Below are 19,394 nucleotides of genomic sequence, written 5' to 3'. Positions count from 1 at the left end.
CACACAAAGTAGTGTGCACATCGGAACCCAGGGGAAGGAGCAGTGACCCCAGGGGAACCAGACTTAACTGCTAGTGTTAGAGGGTCTCTGGCAGAGGTGGGGGGTGGCTCTGTCTTACCGTGAGGACAAGGACACTGGCAGCAGAAGTTCTGGGAAGTACTCCTTGGTGTGAGCCCTCCCAGAGTCCGCCATTAGCCTCACCAAACAGCCCGGGTAGGCTCCAATGTTGGGTCACCTCAGGCCAAACAACCAGCAGGGAGGGAACCCAGCCCCACCCATCAGAAGTCAAGAGGATTAAAGTTTTACTGAGCTCTGCCCATCACCAGTCCCTCCCATCAGGAAACTTGCACAAGCCTCTTAGATAGCCTCATCCACCAGAGGGCAGAGAGCAGAAGCAAGAAGAACTAAAATCCTGCAGCCTGTGGAACAAAAACCACATTCACAGAAAGACAGACAAGATGAAAAGGCAGAGGGCTATGCACCAGATGAAGGAACAAGATAAAACCCCAGAGAAACAACTAAATGAAGTGGAGATAGGCAACCTTCCAGAAAAAGAATTCAGAATACTGATAGTGAAGATCATCCAGGACCTTGAAAAAAGATTGGAAGCAAAGATCAAGAAGATGCAAGAAATGTTTAAAAAGACCTAGAAGAATTAAAGAACAAACAAACAGAGATGAACAACACAAGAACCTACAACCAAGATTACTCTACCAGGCAAGGATCTCATTCAGATTCCATGGAGAAATCAAAAGCTTTACAGATAAGCAAAAGCTAAGAGAATTCAGCACCACCAAACCAGCTCTACAACAAATGCTAAAGGAACTTCTCTAAGTGGGGAACACAAGAGAAGAAAAGGACCTACAAAAACAAACCCAAAACAATTAAGAAAATGGTCATAGGAACATACATATCGATAATTACCTCAAATGTGAATGGATTAAATGCTCCAACCAAAAGACACAGGCTTCAGGCTTCCCTGGTGGCGCAGTGTTTGAGAGTCCGCCTGCCGATGCAGGGGACACGGGTTCGTGCCCCGGTCCGGGAAGATCCCACATGCCGCGGAGCAGCTGGGCCCATGAGCCGTGGCCGCCGAGCCTGCGCATCCACAGCCTGTGCTCCACACGGGAGAGGCCACAACAGTGAGACGCCCGTGTACCGAAAAAAAAAAATAAAGACACAGGCTTGCTGAATGGATACAAAAACAAGACCCGTATATATGCTGTCTACAAGAGACCCACTTCAGACCTAGGGACACATACAGACTGAAAGTGAGGGGATGGAAAAAGATATTCCATGCAGATAGAAATCAAAAGAAAGCTGGAGTAGCAATACTCATATCAGATAAAATAGACTTCAAGATAAAGAATGTGACAAGAGGGCTTCCCTGGTGGCACAGTGGTTGAGAGTCCACCTGCCGATGCAGGGGACACAGGTTCGTGCCCCAGTCCGGGAGGATCCCATATGCCGCGGAGCGGCTGGGCCCATGAGCCATGGCTGCTGAGCCTGCGCGTCTGGAGCCTGTGCTCCGCAACAGGACAGGCCACAGCAGTGAGGGGCCTGCGGACTGCGAAAAAAAAAAAAAAAAAGAATGTTACAAGAGACAAGGAAGGACACTACATAATGATCAAGGGATCAATCCAAGAAGAAGATATAACAATTAAAAATATATATGCACCCAACATAGGAGTACCTCAATACATAAGGCAAATGCTAACAGCTATAAAAGAGGAAATAGACAGTAACATAATAATAGTGAGGGACTTTAACAACTCACTTACACCAATGGACAGATCGTCCAAACAGAAAATTAATAAGGAAACACAAGCTTTAAATGACACAACAGACCAGATAGACTTAATTGATATTTATAGGACATTCCATCTAAAAATAGCAGATTACACTTTCTTCTCAAGTGTGCACGGAACATTTTCCAGTATAGATCACATCCTGGGTCACAAATCAAACACAGTAAATTTAAGAAAACTGAAATCATATCAAGCATCTTTTCTGACCACAATGCTATGAGATTAGAAATCAATTACTGGGAAAAAAACGTAAAAAACCCAAACACATGGAGGCTAAACAATACGTTACTAAATAACCAAGAGATCACTGAAGAAATCAAAGAGGAAATCAAAAAATACCTAGAGACAAATGACAATGAAAACACAACAATCCAAAACCTATGGGATGCAGCAAAAGCAGTTCTAAGAGGGAAGTTTATAGCTATACAAGCCTACCTCAAGAAAGAAGAAAAATCTCAAATAAACAATCTAACCTTACACCTAAAGGAACTAGAGAAAGAAGAACAAACAAAACCCAAAGTTAGCCGAAGGAAGGAAATCATCAAGATCAGAGCAAAAATAAATGAAATACAAACAAAGAAAACATTAGCAAAGATCAATAAAATTAAAAGCTGTCTCTGAGAAGATAAACAAAATTGATAAACCATTAGCCAGACTCATCAAGAAAAAGAGGGAGAGGACTCAAATCAATAAAATTAGAAATGAAAAAGGAGAAGTTACAAAAGACATTGCAGAAATACAAAGCATCCTAAGTGACTACTACAAGCAACTATATGCCAATAAAATAGACAACCTGGAAGAAATGGACAAATTCTTAGAAAGGTATAACCTTCCAAGACTGAACCAGGAAGAAACAGAAAACATGAACAGACCAATCACAAGTAATGAAATTGAAACTGTGATTAAAAATCTTCCAACAAATGAAAGTCCAGGCCCAGATGGCTTCACAGGTGAATTCTATCAAACATTTAGAGAAGAGTTAACCACTCATTCTTCTCAAACTCTTCCAAAAAATTTCAGAGGAAGGAACACTCCTAAACTCATTCTATGGAGCCACCAGCACCCTGACACCAAAACCAAACAAAGATACTACAAAAAAAGAAAATTACAGACCAATATCACTGATGAATATAGATGCAAAAATCCTCAACAAAATACTAGCAAATAGAATCCAACAACACATTAAAAGGATCATACACCATGAGCAAGTGGGATATATCCCAGGGATGCAAGGATTCTTCAATATACGCAAATCAATCAATGTGATACACCATATTAACAAACTGAAGAAGAAAAACCATATGATCATCTCAATAGATGCAGAAGAAGCTTCTCAGAAAATTCAACACCCATTTATGAAAAAAACTCTCCAGAAAGTGGGCATAGAGGGAAGCTACCTCAACATAATAAAGGCCATATATGACAAACCCACAGCAAACATCATTCTCCATGGTGAAAAACTGAAAGCATTTCCTCTAAGATCAGGTACAAGACAAGGATGTCCACTCTCACCACTATTATTCAACATAGTTTTGGATGTCCTAGCCGTGGCAATCAGAGAAGAAAAAAAAATAAAAGGAATACAAATTGGAAAAGAAGAAGTAAAACTGTCACTGTTTGCAGATGACATGATGCTATACATAGAGCATCCTAAAGATGCCACCAGAAAACTACTAGAGCTAATCAATGAATTTAGTAAAGTTGCAGGGTACAAAATCAATGCACAGAAATCTCTTGCATTCCTATATACTAATGATGAAAAATCTGAAAGAGAAATTAAGGAAACACTCCCATTTACCACTGCAACAAAAAGAATAAAATACTTAGGAGTAAACCTACCTAGGGAGACAGAAAACCTGTGTGCAGAAAACTATAAGACACTGATGAAAGAAATTAAAGATGATACCAACAGACGGAGAGACATACCATGTTCTTGGATTGGAAGAATCAACATTGTGAAAATGACTATACTACCCAAAGCAATCTACAGATTCAATGCAACCCCTAATAAGTTACCAATGGCATTTTTTACAGAACTAGAACAAAAAAATCTTAAAATTTGTATGGAGACACAAAAGACCCCAAATAGGCAAAGCAGTCTTGAGGGAAAAAAGCAGAGCTGGAGGAATCAGACTCCCTGACTTCAGACTATACCACAAAGCTACAGTAAACAAGAAAATATGGTACTGGCACAGAAACAGAACTATAGATCAATGGAACAAGATAGAAAGCCCAGAGATAAATCCACGCACCTATGTTCAACTAATCTATGACAAAGGAGGCAAGGATATACAATGGAGAAAGGAGAGTCTCTTCAATAAGCGGTTCTGGGAAAACTGGACAGCTACATGTAAAAGAATGAAATTAGAACACTCCCTAACACCATACAGAAAAATAAACTCAAAACGGATTAGAGACCTAAATGTACGACCGGACACTATAAAACTCTTATAGGAAAACACAGGAAGAACACTCTTTGACATAAATCACAGCAAGATCTTTTTTGATCCACCTCTTAGAGTAATAGAAATAAAAACAAAAATAAACAAATGGGACCTAATGAAACTTAAAAGCTTTTGCACAGCAAAGGAAACCATAAACAAGACGAAAAGAAACCCCTCAGAATGGGAGAAAATATTTGCAAACGAATCAATGGACAAAGGATTAATCTCCAAAATATATAAGCAGCTCGTGTAGCTCAATATTAAAAAAACAAACAACCCAATCCAAAAATGGGGAGAAGACCTAAATAGACATTTCTCTAAAGAAGACATACAGATGGCCAAGAAGCACGTGAAAAGCTACTCAACATCACTAATTATTAGAGATGCAAATCAAAACTCACACCAGTTAGAATGGGCATCATGAGAAAAGCTACAAACAACAAATGCTGGAGAGGGTGTGGAGAAAAGGGAACCCTCTTGCACTGTTGGTGGGAATGTAAATTGATACAGCCACTATGGAGAACAGTATGGAGGTTCCTTAAAAAACTAAAAATGGAGGTACCATATGACCTAGGAATCCCACTACTGGGCATATACCCAGAGAAAGCCATAATTCAAAAAGACACATGCAGCCCAATGTTCACTGCAGCACTATTTACAATAGCCAGGTCATGGAAGCAACCTAAATGCCCATCGACAGATGAATGGATAAAGAAGATGTGGTCCATACATACAATGGAATATTACTCAGGCATAAAAAGGAACGAAATTGGGTCATTTGTAGAGATGTGGATGGATCTAGAGACTGTCATACAGAGTGAAGCAAGTCAGAAAGAGAAAAACAAATACCGTATATTAATGCATATATGTGGAACATAGAAAAATGGTACAGATGAACTGGTTTGCAGGGCAGAAATTGAGACACAGATGTAGAGAACAAATGTATGGACACCAAGGGGGGAAAGTGGCAGGGGGTGTGGGTGGTGGTGGGATGAATTGGGAGATTGGGATTGACATGTATACACTGATGTGTATAAAATGGATAACTAATAAGAATAAAAAAAAATTAAAAACAAAAGAAGGAAGGAAGAGACCAAGCAGTGGCCTCTAACTACTAGTGAGTGAGAAAGGAGGCATAATTACATAAATAGGCAGCAAGGCCAGAGTGGTAAGTAAAATAGCTTGACTGTATAAATCTTTGGCAGTAGCTAATTGCTCACAGTCTATGTAGATTAGAATAGGTTATCTCATTTCAGGGAGAGAGAAATGTGTTTTCATTTATACAAGGAATTTATTAGGATAGGTAAGAATAATTTTTAATATATAACTATAGGGAAAGTCAGAAGTGTCGGACTATAGTAGACATTCTTTTTGCTGAGTTGTTCCTATTTGAGGGGAAGTCCCAAGATCAGGGGAAGCAAGATTCTACCTCTCATTGCAGAAGCCAAAGTGGAGAAGATAATCTGTCTTCCCTATCTCTTGGGAGACAGAGTGTGGGCAAATGCCTTAAACATACCCAATCAATTGGTCAGATGCATAGTTTTGACACTTAGGGAATGAAGCAAAGGTCAGTGAAAGATTATATTCAGCACTTATCGGGAAATCAAAAATCCATGACATGGCTGCAAGTGTTCAGTGGTTAAGTCCAGCGCTGCAGTACCAACAGAAATATATAAAGAAGACTGTAAGTCGAAACTTTGGCTATCCTTGCCTCCCTTGGTTCCTGTCTAAACCAGGTTCTCTAGCCCACCTAGCAATTCTTTTAGTTTCTCAATATCTCTCCAGTAAAGTCCTCCCCTGATTAAAGATGATTTCTATAACATGCATTCAAGCACACTGACTACTACAGAGGCATAAATGTGCTTTAGGATAATTATGCCATCAGGGACAGAAACAATTTACTGCCTATGTATATACTACTTCCTGTAGCAGACTGGAAGATAAATAAACTATAATGACAGACATATGCTCAAAACCAGAATATTTACTTCTTCTATTAATATGTTAGATTGAATCAAATGAAAACTATAGTTATCAGACCATTTTTTTTTAACCCCAAAAAATTTTCATGTGGTTTAACCTAACATTTCTGGGTTGTGTTAAAAAGGCAGTCATATCTCTCCCTACCTAGCTGTTCTTAGCTAATTTTAAAAGGTTAGCTTCAAAATCCTTACTTAATTTGTCTAATATTTTTAAACGCTTAAGCTTTAAAATTCTACTGATAATAGCAGATAGTTTTACACAGCACTGGTTGAGCCTTATAGAATGGTGACCCCCTTAAAGTCTGTAAATAATAGAGAACTTTGGGAAAAAATAATGTTCAGTAAGAATGAATTAGAATCACAGAAATTTGTAACCAGAAGGACAAAAGAAATTTATAACCAGAGTGTGATTTGACTCACATTTAGTCCTAACTTGCACCTTGTTGGTTTGAAATTCCTCCTGCCGAATGGGATTTCGTATTATTCTTAAAGTCATTAAGAAAAGAATATAAATTTGGGGGTAACTGATTCTAGTTTCCAACACCCAGAAACCTGTTTGCGGTTTTTTTTCCCCTTATATTTACGTATATCATATCTGCTACATTTCCTTTTACATTTACAGAATATTAAAGGTAGTTTCTCACCAAACAATACATATTTACTTTTCATATACTTAAAGGTACTAATTTAGGCCTCAGCATTTCTATTCCTACTCAACCATCCTAATTCCTTTAATATTTCCTCAGGAGTCTATTTTCTAGTCCCTTTCTCATATTCTCTAAACCTCGGGCACATTTGTCAAATCTTCCAAACTGCAGAACATAGTATATCTTAAAAGCGGATGCAATGTGAAAGAAGAAACCAGTTTTGGGGATGGGTGAAAATGTGCTCCTGGAGAAGAGGATCAAAAAGGAATTGATGATAAGGAACATGGAGTGGGAACTACTAGAAGTAGTCAAATACGTACTTACCCAACCATTCTTAATACAAGTGCAAGGCTAGAAGAAATACACTGTGGAAAATGAGATAAAGCAGGTTTGTTTTTTGCGTTTCTTCCTTTATTTTTTAACCTATCACCAAAGTTCTCTAAGAGAGTCCAACAACAGATGATTAGATTTTGCTCTGAATCAATAGTTCCTAGGTCGCCGCAATACTTGCTCACGTGTTGCTGAGCTGACAGGGGATTTTTACCTGAATGGCACTTCTTCCTGTGGAACATCCACATAGTAACGAATAAAAAATCTCTCAGAATCTTCTCGCTCACCATCAGTGACAACACTGCCATTAAGTTTGGAAACCGATGGCAATCTATAAATAAAAAGCAAAAGAGACATAATAAACATATTGAGACTTAGAAATAAAATGATTGGTTTGAGGCCCAGTCTTATTACCTTGAAAGGACTCCTTTGATGTAGCTCTGCTTGTGTACAACCACCAGCATGAACTAACGTGGTATAAAATAAAAGGACCAAAAATATCTAAAGTTTCATTTTTGATGTGACGCCTGACCTTTTATAACCATACCTCACCTTTCAAAATAAGATCCTAGGCAGCACGGTCCAACCTAAGTATCGTGCAAGCCACACACGTAATTTTAAATTCTCTAGTAGCCATATTTTCAAAGGTAAAAATAAAACAGATAAGATTAATTTTAATAGTATATTATATTTAACCCAATATATCCAGGATACAATCATTTCAATCTATAATCAATACTAAAAAAATAACTAAGATACTTAAATGTTCTTAATACTTAAATGTTCTTTTTTTTATATAAAGTGTTTGAAATCCAGTGTGTCTTTTTCACTTACGGCACATTTCAATTCAGACTAGCCATGATTTCAAGTGCTCAAAAGTCCCCCACGGCTGATGGTACCATACTGGACAGCACAGGTCTACAAAGCAGTCAGTACAGGTTGGTCATATAGTTCAGGAATTCATTTATTATATTTACAAAAGAACTGTGTAAAGAAAATAAACTACAAGGCCTGTAAGACTTACTCTTCGTAGAAGAAAAGTATGCTGAAATTTATTTCTTCAGTGGGATATTACTGTGTATGTTAACAACTGGAAAGCAGTAAAGATCTGGTAGGTATTAGTTGGTCAGAAAGATCAAAGTGGTTTATAGAACCACTCTTCTTTAGGGAACCTTAAAGCCTACTGTTCCCCTGTCAAAACTACTATGTATAGTACACGAGAGAACAAATCAAAACTCCGTGGCCCTTTACATCTTAGTCAAGCCTTACTGCTGCTAAAGACACATACAAAAATAAACCCTCATGGGACATTTCAGTAGTCTGGGGGAGGCAGAGGCTGAGACACGAAAGGCAGGGGAGTCAGAGGAAGAAGGTAACAGCATGGTGGTCACATTTAAGTCAATCTACATTGAAGAAGAAAACACAGGTGCTACTCTCTTAAGTTTTACACTAATGAGACAGCCCAATTTTCAGGTATTTACACTTTAAATGACTTCTATGTTAACACAGAAAATAAGGGTAACTAAAATAGAGTTGATTCCCTATTATACCTACTTTTTCTTCATGACCCAAAATAGGATTTCAAATATTGTAAATATTGAAAAGTATAAAAATAGAATAGATTTGTGAGGGAATTTTTCAGTGGTCTTGGCAGATCAATCATATTTCACATTTTTCTCATCATATTGCATTCCTTTTCCTCTAGGATTTGGAGCTACAGAAGCAGCTCCTTTAAGCAGTCTGTTCTAGAGATGGATAAACATACAGTGCGCTCCCCTCACCCCCAAACAGTGCATTATCCCTTTAATGAAACAACAAAGCCCCGAGAAAAGAAAGCAGAATAATCAGTACAACAGACCTGGCTATTACCAATTTCCTTCGCTCCTCGGTGGTATATGGCTGGAGAAGAGGAATTCCTAACAACCTCACTTCTTCAAGTTTAGGGAATGAGTTTAGTTTGTCAATGTCTTCCCAGGACCGCAAACCTAATTTGAGAAATATATTGTTTAAGTAAATCCGGAAAAGCACACAAATGAGAAGATAAACAGAGCAAAAAAATTTATTTCCATTAATAGGTTCTTCAGTGTTATAATGATCATAAACTAGTTAGAGATCCTGAAATTTTTCTTTATCCAAGGAAAGAATGGAATAAAACACCATAAAAACTTCCCTGTAACCTCTCTTATCCCTGTGATCCCAGTGCTCAAAGGACGCCCTTTATTCTCCAACATCCACTCATCTACTGATTCTCCATCCAAATGGCTGGTAAAGGGGGTCACTGGTGGTTTAATAAGCAGGATGGATGCCATGATTACATAATTGAAAAAGTGATGTGATCAACTCTTTCATCAGACAGAGACTCAGAGAACATAACTGTTGATCAGAGTGGACACTGGCAGAGTAAATTTCTACCTAACAAACACTAAAATGGGCAAGGTCAATAGAACCCGAAACTAAATATCATCTTTCAACTGTCCTCATTTTGGGGACAGGGAAAACAGGTTCAAAATTTAGAACAAACAAACAAAATCAAAAACAAAAAAACTGAACCCTTGCGTAGGAAAACATGAAACAAATTAAGATTGTTCAGACCTAAAAGGAAACTCTTCCTAGAGCTGTGAACAAATGTATCATCCTTGGCACTGGTAGGAAAAATATCCCAGTAATGATGAAGCTGGTCAGTTTTACAACACATTAAATCCATTGCAGAAAACAACGCAGTCCCTTCCTATTTCTATCAACCTTCAGCAAGGGTAAAGGCAGAGGAGCAGTTTGTGAGGACCCTGGTGCAAAAATTATCCGAGGTCACTGTCCTCTTCCCTTCAGAATGGCATTGCCATCTAGGAGGAAGAATAGAGTTAGCTCAAGGGATGTCAAGTTGTGAAATAAACAGCTTCCTTATGCAAATCACTTGTTTTTAAGACTTAATTCCCACCCTTATAATCTCCGTGGTGGAATAAACCGTTTATGTTTTTTCAGTTATAGGTCAGAATTATTTTTACTTATGTAGTTGTTTTAAAAATAGGCTGAAAGACAATACCAAGAGAATGAGAGGAAAATCCATACACTGGGAGAATGCATTTGCTAAAGGCATACTGATAAAATATACAAAGAACACTTAAAACTCAACAACAAGAAAATGAACAATCCGATTAAAAAATGGGTGGAAAACCTGAACAGACACCTCGCCAAAGAAGATATACAGATGGCAAGTAAAGCATATGAGAAGATGTTCCACATCATATGCCATCAGGAAAATGCAAATTAAAACAACAATGAGATACCACTATACACATATTAGAATGGCCAAAGGCCAAAACACTCACAGCACCAAATGCTGTCAAGGATGTGGGGCAACATAAATGTAGAAAGGAACAATAGAAAAAAATCAGGTGCAGGTAAGAGGGTTGTTGTAGATTAAGAGAGTATATTTTATCTGTTAAAGATACACACTGAAGATTTTAAGGCTGAAATTACATGATCGCTGAGATTTGCTTTTAAAATATTCCCCCCAAAGGAAAAACAGTATGGGGGATAAATACAGGAAGCAAGATGCTAACAAATGTTGAAACTGAAAAAAAAAAAAAAGGATGTGGAGCGGCAGGAAGTCTCACCCATTGCTGGTGCAATGCAAAATGATACAGCCACTCTGGAAAAGAGTTCAGCGGCTCATTTCAACACTACACGTACTCTTACCATATGATCTAGCAACTGCAGTCTTTGTTATTCACCCAAATGACCTGAGAACTTACGTCCACACAAAAACCTGCACATGGAGGGTTACAGCAGCTTTATTAATTAAACCAAAACTTGGAAGCAATCATGATGTCCCTCAGTTTGTGAGTGGATAAACTGTGGTACATCCAGACAATGGAATATTATTTAGTGCTAAAAAAGGAACATTCTATTAAGCCATGAAAAGGCATGGAGGAAATTTAAATATGTAATAGTAAGTGAAAGAAGCCAGTATGATTCCAACTATATGACATTCTGGAAGAGGCAAAACTATGGAGATAGCAGAAAGATAAGCGGTTGCCAGGGATTAGGGGGAAGGGAGGGATGAATAGGCACAGAAGATGGTTTGGGCAGTAAACTATATATTATGTACAATACTACAATGTGTGTCATTACAGATTTGTCCAAACCCACAGAATGTACAACACCAAGAGTGAGCCCTGATGTAAACCATGGCCTTTGGATGATGACGTGTCAATGCAGGTAAACTGAAAGGTGTCACTTAGGTGCTGGGATGTTGATAGCGGCGGAGGTTGTTCCCATGTAGGGCGGGGAGTATACTGGAGCTCTGTGTACTCTCTGCTCAGTTTTGCTGTGAATATAAAGACTCTAAAAAATAAGGCTTATTAATTTTTAAAAATAGGCTAAAATATTCATTCCTGTGATATACAGAATCAGATGGCAACAAACTGGTAATCAATTACATGTAGACACTAGAAAAGGAATGTGAGAATTTGAAAGCCATAGCAGGTTGGGATTCCTCAACCTAAATCAAGACAAAAGTCTAGTTTGTAATTCTCTGTACTCTTTTTACCCTGCCTTTTACTATCCAATTCATCAATTTCATTTCACTCCTTTCATAGCATGACCCCTTTAATATACAAAATATTAATAGCTAATATAATGCTATGCCAAACAAATATTTGATAAATACTGGTATTTATCAGAGCATTTATGGAAATGAATGCCTTAAATTTAGCTAATCATTAGGCATCTGCAGGCTTCCCTGGTGGCACAGTGGTTAAGAATCCACCTGCCAGGGCAGGGGACACGGGTTGGAGCCCTGGTCCGGGAAGATCCCACATGCCGCGGAGCAACTAAGCCCGTGCGCCACAACTACTGAGCCTGTGCTCTAGAGCCCTCGAGCCACAACTACTGAGCCTACGAGCCACAGCTACGGAAGCCCATACGCCTAGAGCTCGAGCTCCGCAACAAGAGAAGCCACCACAATGAGAAGCCAGCGCACCGCAGCGAAGAGTAGCCCCCGCTCGCCGCAACCAGAGAAAGCCCGTGCGCAGCAACGAAGACCCAACACAGCCAAAAATAAATAAATTAAATAAATAAATAAATTTTAAAAATATAGGCATCTGCATGTCACTCTTGAAGTTCATCCTGTAAGAAGGCAGAGCTGTGACTGACAGAAATACACTTTCACTGTATTTCATGCATAAGTTCAGATCAATCTGCATGTAGAATGAGAACAAGCCTGTTCCTCACCTGCCTTGTGGAGGCTGATGGATCGCAGATTAGGAAACAACCTAGCCAATGAATCATCAGGCTCCTCAATAGCATTCACGTGGTTGTTGGCCAGGACGAGAGTATCCAGTGAAGGAAACATAACTCCTAACTTGCGTATTTCAGTCCAGTCTTGGAGGTTATTGTCTGTTATATGTAGTAGCTTAAGAGAAGGACAGCAAATAGAAGGACAAGACACTGTTTCATAGTCATTAAGGCACAGGAAGAGCTCTTCCAAACTGCAGAGAAAAAAGGAAATATTTCATTGTTTAAAGCAGTTAAGTTTCTACTCTGCACCTATTTTCAGTCATTCAATAAATAAGCGCCTACTATGTGTGAGACTCTGCTAGGTGTTGCAGAGAAAATTATAAAGATGGCTTTCTGAAGCTTAAAATACAGCTGGGAAGACAAAACCTAAAATACATAAAACAGCAGAGAACGATATACCCAGTACTAAATTAATTTTGTGCTTAAGTAAATAAGTGCTAAATGAAGCAGCACTAACCGTAAGTACAACAGTACTTCATATAGGAATAGGATTGAAATTGTGGTTGGAATAGTCAGGAAAGGATGCATGGCCTTGAAGGAGGGGTAGACTTGGGTAAATTGAGAGGACACAGAAGGAAATTCTAGAAACAACATGAACAAGTATTTAGAAAAAGAAATAATAACTATCATTTATTGAATTCCTACCCTGTGTCAGGTCCTGTGCAGGTGCTTTATAGACTATACTTCTATTTCTGCAATTTTATAGACAATTATGTTCATTTTATAGACAAAAGTTTATCAAAGGTCATAAGGATAGTAAGTGGGAATGGGATTGAAAAGCTCATTCCATGCCATGCTAGATGTTGCATGCAGTGAGAAAACCAATCTCATTAAAGGGAGAGGGAGAAACTAAGATGGAATGAGTAAGTTAAGACCAGATTCTGAAAGGCTTTCATAGTTTCCATATTTAGACAGTCAAGGAGACTACAGCTTCATATATTTCTTTAAACTACTTCCTTTTAATATTTATGTGCATATACAAAGAGAGATACAAACAAAACAGAACAGAGCATTTCTAAGCTGACAGACAAAAGTATAATTTCCTGCTTAAATTATTGAAAGGAATACTAGGTCCATTTTTCCCATCATGCAAGCTAGGCACTTAATCATCTGAGTGTTAATATATTTTAGAGACACTATGATTTTTTTTCCCTCCCTAAGAAAAGTGCTAAGGCAAAATTCTGGAATCAGGTAATCAGAAGATTAAAATGGAAAAAGGCTGGGTTGATCTCGAAACGATAAGTGCTTCTCAGGGATATCTTCTCGCCAAAGGATGACATATCCCATGCCTTGGTGCTACCCAACACTGAACAACTATTCCAATGAAAATGTTACTAGATTACCCTCACAGCCTCATTTAATTACTTCATTTTTCTAACCTCATTCTCCATTCAATCTGCAGTTCTAGTATTTCTGAGATGGGAGACCAGCAGTAACTCTATGTACTAACACAGACGGCAACATGGCTCCCTCTCCATCATGCTCTCTGGGCTTACTCTGGTAACTCCTGCAGTATCGTGTGGACTGTCTCCCAAGAAGCTTTGCTGTTGTTGAGAACAAGTTTTCGAACCCCGGAGAAGGACCCAGCACACGTTCTTTCTAAAACTGATAAATTCAGAGGGTTGGAACTCAGGTTTAGAAACTCCAACTGGGGAACATTTGACACAATTTTACTGACCTGTGGAGAAAAAAAGGAAAAGCATATCAGGCAGTAATCAGAGCTTTTAAACAACAATCATACTCAAGAAAACCTAAGTGAGTGGGTCTCCAGGCAAAGGGCCATTTGCATTATGGAGTCCTATTTAGTGATAGTACCCGCAGAGAGGCATAAATAATTGCGACAAATCATGGTAAATAATTTAATCTCCTTCTATGAAATAGTAGCATAACTGAAAATTAATGGTAGAAAAGAAAAATTTTCCATGTTACCTTTGGCAAAGTTTTTGATTCTACTCTGTATAATATTCTCTTCGATATCACTACATGATATTTTGGAGAAAAGATCATTTAGATGACATTTTAGGCTACAAGTTTTAAAGAGCTGGGATTGGGTCATGTACAGTAATTCTCTTTGAATATCTCCTTCCTTCCATCCTCAGTAGAATATTAAGGCTAATTGAAGGTTTATTAAAGACTACATGGTAACAATTCAGGTATTCAAAATTGATCACATAGTCACAATCACTTAGAAAACAGTTTTGGCTTGGTTCAAAGATGCACCAAACTTTAAATTATATTTACTCAGAAGTAAAAAGCATCCATAACTATATTACAAAAGAGAAAACATGATCATCAATTTAATGATTTAGCTAGCAACTTGGTAGACAGAAAAAAAGAAAAGGAAATGAGCTTTACTGATTACTGACCTTAACTATTTGCTCTGCATTGTACTAGGTTTTTAAAATATAACTTATTTCACTAAATTCTCAAAACAACTTGTAAGATAACTAATATTCTTTAATTTTAATAAATGAGGAAACTGAGGCTCGGAGATGTTAAATAATTTGAGTAAGATTTCAGAGTCACAAAAGCCAAACCTAGGATTTAAAAATCAGAGTCATTGTTCTTTCCAATACACCACAACAAGTAAATCATAAATATAACCAGAAAAAATGAAGAACTAGCTTAAACAAGTATGATATAAACACTAGAAGCCCAGTAAATGTATTAAGCATCAATGAGCCAGGCAACATGGTAACTGAAAGTTATGAGAAAAGGAGTAGAACAGAATAGTTAGGATTGGTTTTAGAATCAGAAAACCTGGACTCAAACCAGGTTCTAACACTTCCTAGCTGTGTGGTTTGACAAGTTACTTAACCTTTCCAAATCTCAGTTTCCTTATTTGTAAACTAGAGAAAACAGTTCCCATCTATTTTACAGTATTGTTGGTAGGATTAGATGAGATACATGTGTAAAGCACTTAACAGTGATTGGTACATATTTTAGAAACTTGTTTCCTTACCTACTGCCCAAGAGAATGTAAAAGCAGGGATAGTACTTACCTGGTTCACTACTGCAAAGTGGGCACTTAATGTTTGTTGATTAAATTAATGGCACAAAACCATTTAATAAATGTAACTATGACTAATAGGATATGTACAGTATGAACCAGTATCTCAACCCGGATTATATGTCATATCACATTTATTTAAATATGTCATATTTAAAATAATTAGTAGAATTTAAAAAATATACTGATTCCCAGGAGCCACCATAAACTACTGAATCAGAAGCTTCACAGGTGGGACGAGCTTCATGGTTGGGACCTGGATACCCGTTTCTTTTCAGAGCTCCATAGGTAATGACAAAAACGTATCCAGTGTCGAGGACTATGGGGAGAAAGAAAAGGCAGTCTGCACTTTACATTAGGTCTGTGTACTATGTACTGTACAGTTTAGGAGCTCTAAAATCAGTGAGAAGTAAATTAATTCCAAGAAGGTTCGGAGAAGTATGTAAGAGGGAATGGTTTTCACACACACTAGTTCATCTAGTCTAACACACCCTCTGAAGTAGTACCGTATTTATTTTCATTTTATAAATGAATAACTAAACTATCTTTCAGAGGAAAATATACTAGGCTTCAGTTTAAAATGTAAAAGATTCATACCAGTCAGCATATATTCTCCTGTTTGGTCTCTTCTGTGACCAAATGGTGACAAGCATTTGTGTGATATATGGCTAGGATTTGGAGTTTAGTGTGTGGCCACAACACAGCTAAACAGTCCACACAAGGACCAATCCTTCACTGCAGTCTACCACCTGGATACCAATATATGAAGGCCTTTCGTACATAAGATGATGACTAGCTATGCTTCACCTCTTTTAAGGGCAAAAAAAAAAGATGAAAAGGAACTGTGCTCCAACTACAGCATGGAGAATAACTGCTAATTATAGGTACAACCCTAGTTAAGTAAACAACACGTAAACCTTTGCTAACCACAACTCTTCATATTTTATTTTTGTAATAAAGAAGAAAACACCCCCCAAAGTGGAGACTATCAGAGTCTTTGAAGCAATTTCTGAAAGAATTCCCAAAGCTAGCAGATACATGATGTGATCTTCTTCATAGTCTGCATCTGCACTACTGTCTAATGAGAATAAAGATTTAAAACAATGACTCATCAGCCCTAGAATATCCTAAAAAAGATAAAATTGGACTATAGTTTAATAATCCAAGCAGGAAAAATAATATATGTTAGAAGTAAATATTTTCTTTAAAAGGTTAAAATTAGGGCTTCCCTGGTGGCACAGTGGCTGACAGTCTGCCTGCCGATGCAGGGGACGCGGGTTCGTACCCCGGTCTGGTAGGATCCCACATGCCGCGGAGCGGCTGGGCCCGTGAGCCATGGCCGCTGAGCCTGCACGTCCGGAGCCTGTGCTCCGCAACGGGGGAGGCCGCGGCAGTGACAGGCCCGCGTACCAGAAAAAAAAAAAAAACAAAAACGTTAAAATTAAAAAGGATTTTGTGTAATCTTAAATTAATGATAATATTCTGGAAAATATTGTATTCATTACACAGGTAAATTTATTCATGGTAGAAAATATCTTAATAGTAAAGGCTATTATTATTCAGTGAGTGTCTAGGGCAGTATACTGACTTCTCTTTTTTAAATTCTAAAAATAAAGACGCTTCTAGCTGGAGTGAGTTCAGGACACTCCTGTGCAGAAACATGGAGATGAACTTAGATCACCTTTTAGATCTCCAAAACTCTATGATTTAATAGAGGACCCTCTACTCTCAGTTTTGAAAAGGAAGAAACTAAAGTTTTAAGAAAAATGGGGAAAGGGTAGTAAGATAACAATCTGTAATTTATACCCAAGCTATTCTCTATCTCACCCATGGTGAATTCCTCCCTCCTCTCAACTGCTTAGTGTAATGTCTTTTATAAAATGGTTTTGATAAGGAAAGGAGGAAAAAGAGGTACCTTGGGAAAAGTCAGACAAAAATCTACTTAGCCAAAAAATTCAAATCAAAAGCTAAAAAATGCGTCATTTTTTTATACATAGATGCCCAGTTTTAGATGGACAGAGACAAATCTTTGCCTCTCCCCAAAGCATTACACTTCTCACTCATATTTATATTAGTCTCTGAATATAAAGCAGCCAGTAGTTTAAACTATAAAAGAAGATACTCATAACATTAGTGATCATTCAAAAACACTAGAAGAACCAACTAGATTATTCTGTTCCATGTTGGTATATCAAATACTGGCTGAAATAAACTTAGTTAATGGCCAGGGACAAATGATCTTCTGGGTAATCAAATACATGGGTTGCAATGGGTTGCAATGTAATGTCTTAAAACTGTGACCTATGAGGCATTTTGCAGCTTGGCAAAGAGTATAATCAATCCTAAAAATCAATATTCTTTCGTTGTCAGTACTTCTCCCATCTCTCTGTGTTCTGATATATATTCTAGAAGATTGGGACCAACTACAGTTAAGGCTAAGGACAAAACACAAAGGAATGATGAAAACAAAAATAAATGGAAACCTGAAAGGTAGCAGCAACAAACATTCATTTGAAAACTGCCTGAAATCAGACTATAGGGCACTTACAGGAATATACAAACTAAGCAACAACAGAATACAAATAAACATGTGACCCTCTGGCTGTATCTGTCAATGTGAGCTGGAAAATATTCAGTGGAGACCGTTGTCTAAGCAGAGAAAAGGCTGAATTACCTAGTGTAAACTTGTGTTCTGATCCATGTTGACATTGTTCTTCTGAGGCAGCAACTATATCACTATTAAACTGTTTCTACCAGTTAGCAAAAGCTTATGTATGTGGTCAAAGTATAGGTCAAAGCAGAAAGCACAACACCTTTATGAAATTTTTACTCCCAAAGAAATAAATTTAGGGGACTGTGAACATAGAAGCTGAAATGACTCAGGGTAAGAGCTGGTCTGAATTGTCACCCATGCAGGTCAGAAATCTCACCAGAGGCTCAGCAGGACTCCTGAGGGAACTGTAGAGAAGGAGGATGAACAAGGTCGCTCTCTTTGCATCTGTGCATGTGGACAGAGCATGCATGTCAATTCAGCATCTCAAAGGACCCAGAAGGCACAGATTGTAATTTGTTGAACAGTGAACTATAACAGTTGTTTGGATAAGTAACTCAATCAATAATTACATGGACAAATAGAGATTGTTTCTTGGAACAGCCAAGTAAATCTGTATATATTAACACGTGACTTAGAAATCAAGTGACGTGCATCTCAAAGAATTTTGGTAAACATCTTAATAAAAATAGGAAATATAACTGGTAGCACAGATACCAGATTAAACAAGACTATGAAATAGACGAATGTAAGAAAAGCTAAAGAAAAATGGGTTATAGATAGATTTTTCTTAAACAAGAAAGCTGTCTTAGAATCTGTATCATATTTAATATCTACCAAGTGTCTCGATGATTAATTTTATCAACAGTCCTGTCTTATGGATGATAAAGGATTAAGTGAATGTCTTAAGATCACAGGAAAAGTTAGAACAAGTAGGCCTGATCAAACCTTAAGATACAATCATTTATTCATTAAGGCATTCAGCAAACATTTGAATGCCTAGAATGCCAGTGCTGATGATAAAAAACAAAACCCTGGATAAGCTCATGGTCTAGTAGAAAAACTGTCAAGTAAGCAAATGATTGTGCTACATTGTAATGAATCCCTTTATAGCAACATGATACAGGTGTTAGGATAATCTAATTTTGCCTGAGAGTCAGGGAAAGTTTGAGAGGAACAGCAACTTGGGCCAAGTCTTGAAAGATACATAGGAAGCAACTGGGTAGACAGAGGAGAAAGAGAACAGTAGATTCAGAATGAATAAAAGCAAGGAAGCTTTTCATGTCTGCATTTATCATGAGCTGCAAGAAAAGCACATGGCTAA

General features: G+C 37.8%; 1 protein-coding gene across 3 annotated transcripts in view; it reads right to left on the bottom strand.

Moving 5' to 3' along the window:
* Window positions 1-19,394, bottom strand: part of LOC115843494 (tubulin-specific chaperone cofactor E-like protein) — a 162,100-nt gene that overhangs the window by 118,535 nt on the left and 24,171 nt on the right. For all 3 annotated transcript variants that reach the window (XM_060304204.1, XM_030839574.2, XM_030839563.2), the window contains exons 4-7: window positions 14,006-14,187; window positions 12,444-12,700; window positions 9,070-9,196; window positions 7,426-7,542 (exon numbers count right to left, since the gene is read on the bottom strand). In XM_060304204.1, the coding sequence (XP_060160187.1) occupies window positions 7,426-7,542; window positions 9,070-9,196; window positions 12,444-12,700; window positions 14,006-14,187 (683 nt within the window). The remainder of the gene's footprint in view (window positions 1-7,425; window positions 7,543-9,069; window positions 9,197-12,443; window positions 12,701-14,005; window positions 14,188-19,394) is intronic.

Source organism: Globicephala melas, chromosome 8 (genome assembly GCF_963455315.2).
Source record: "Globicephala melas chromosome 8, mGloMel1.2, whole genome shotgun sequence".
NCBI classification, from domain to species: Eukaryota; Metazoa; Chordata; class Mammalia; order Artiodactyla; family Delphinidae; genus Globicephala; species Globicephala melas.
This window is presented reverse-complemented; position numbering and strand designations above follow the sequence as displayed.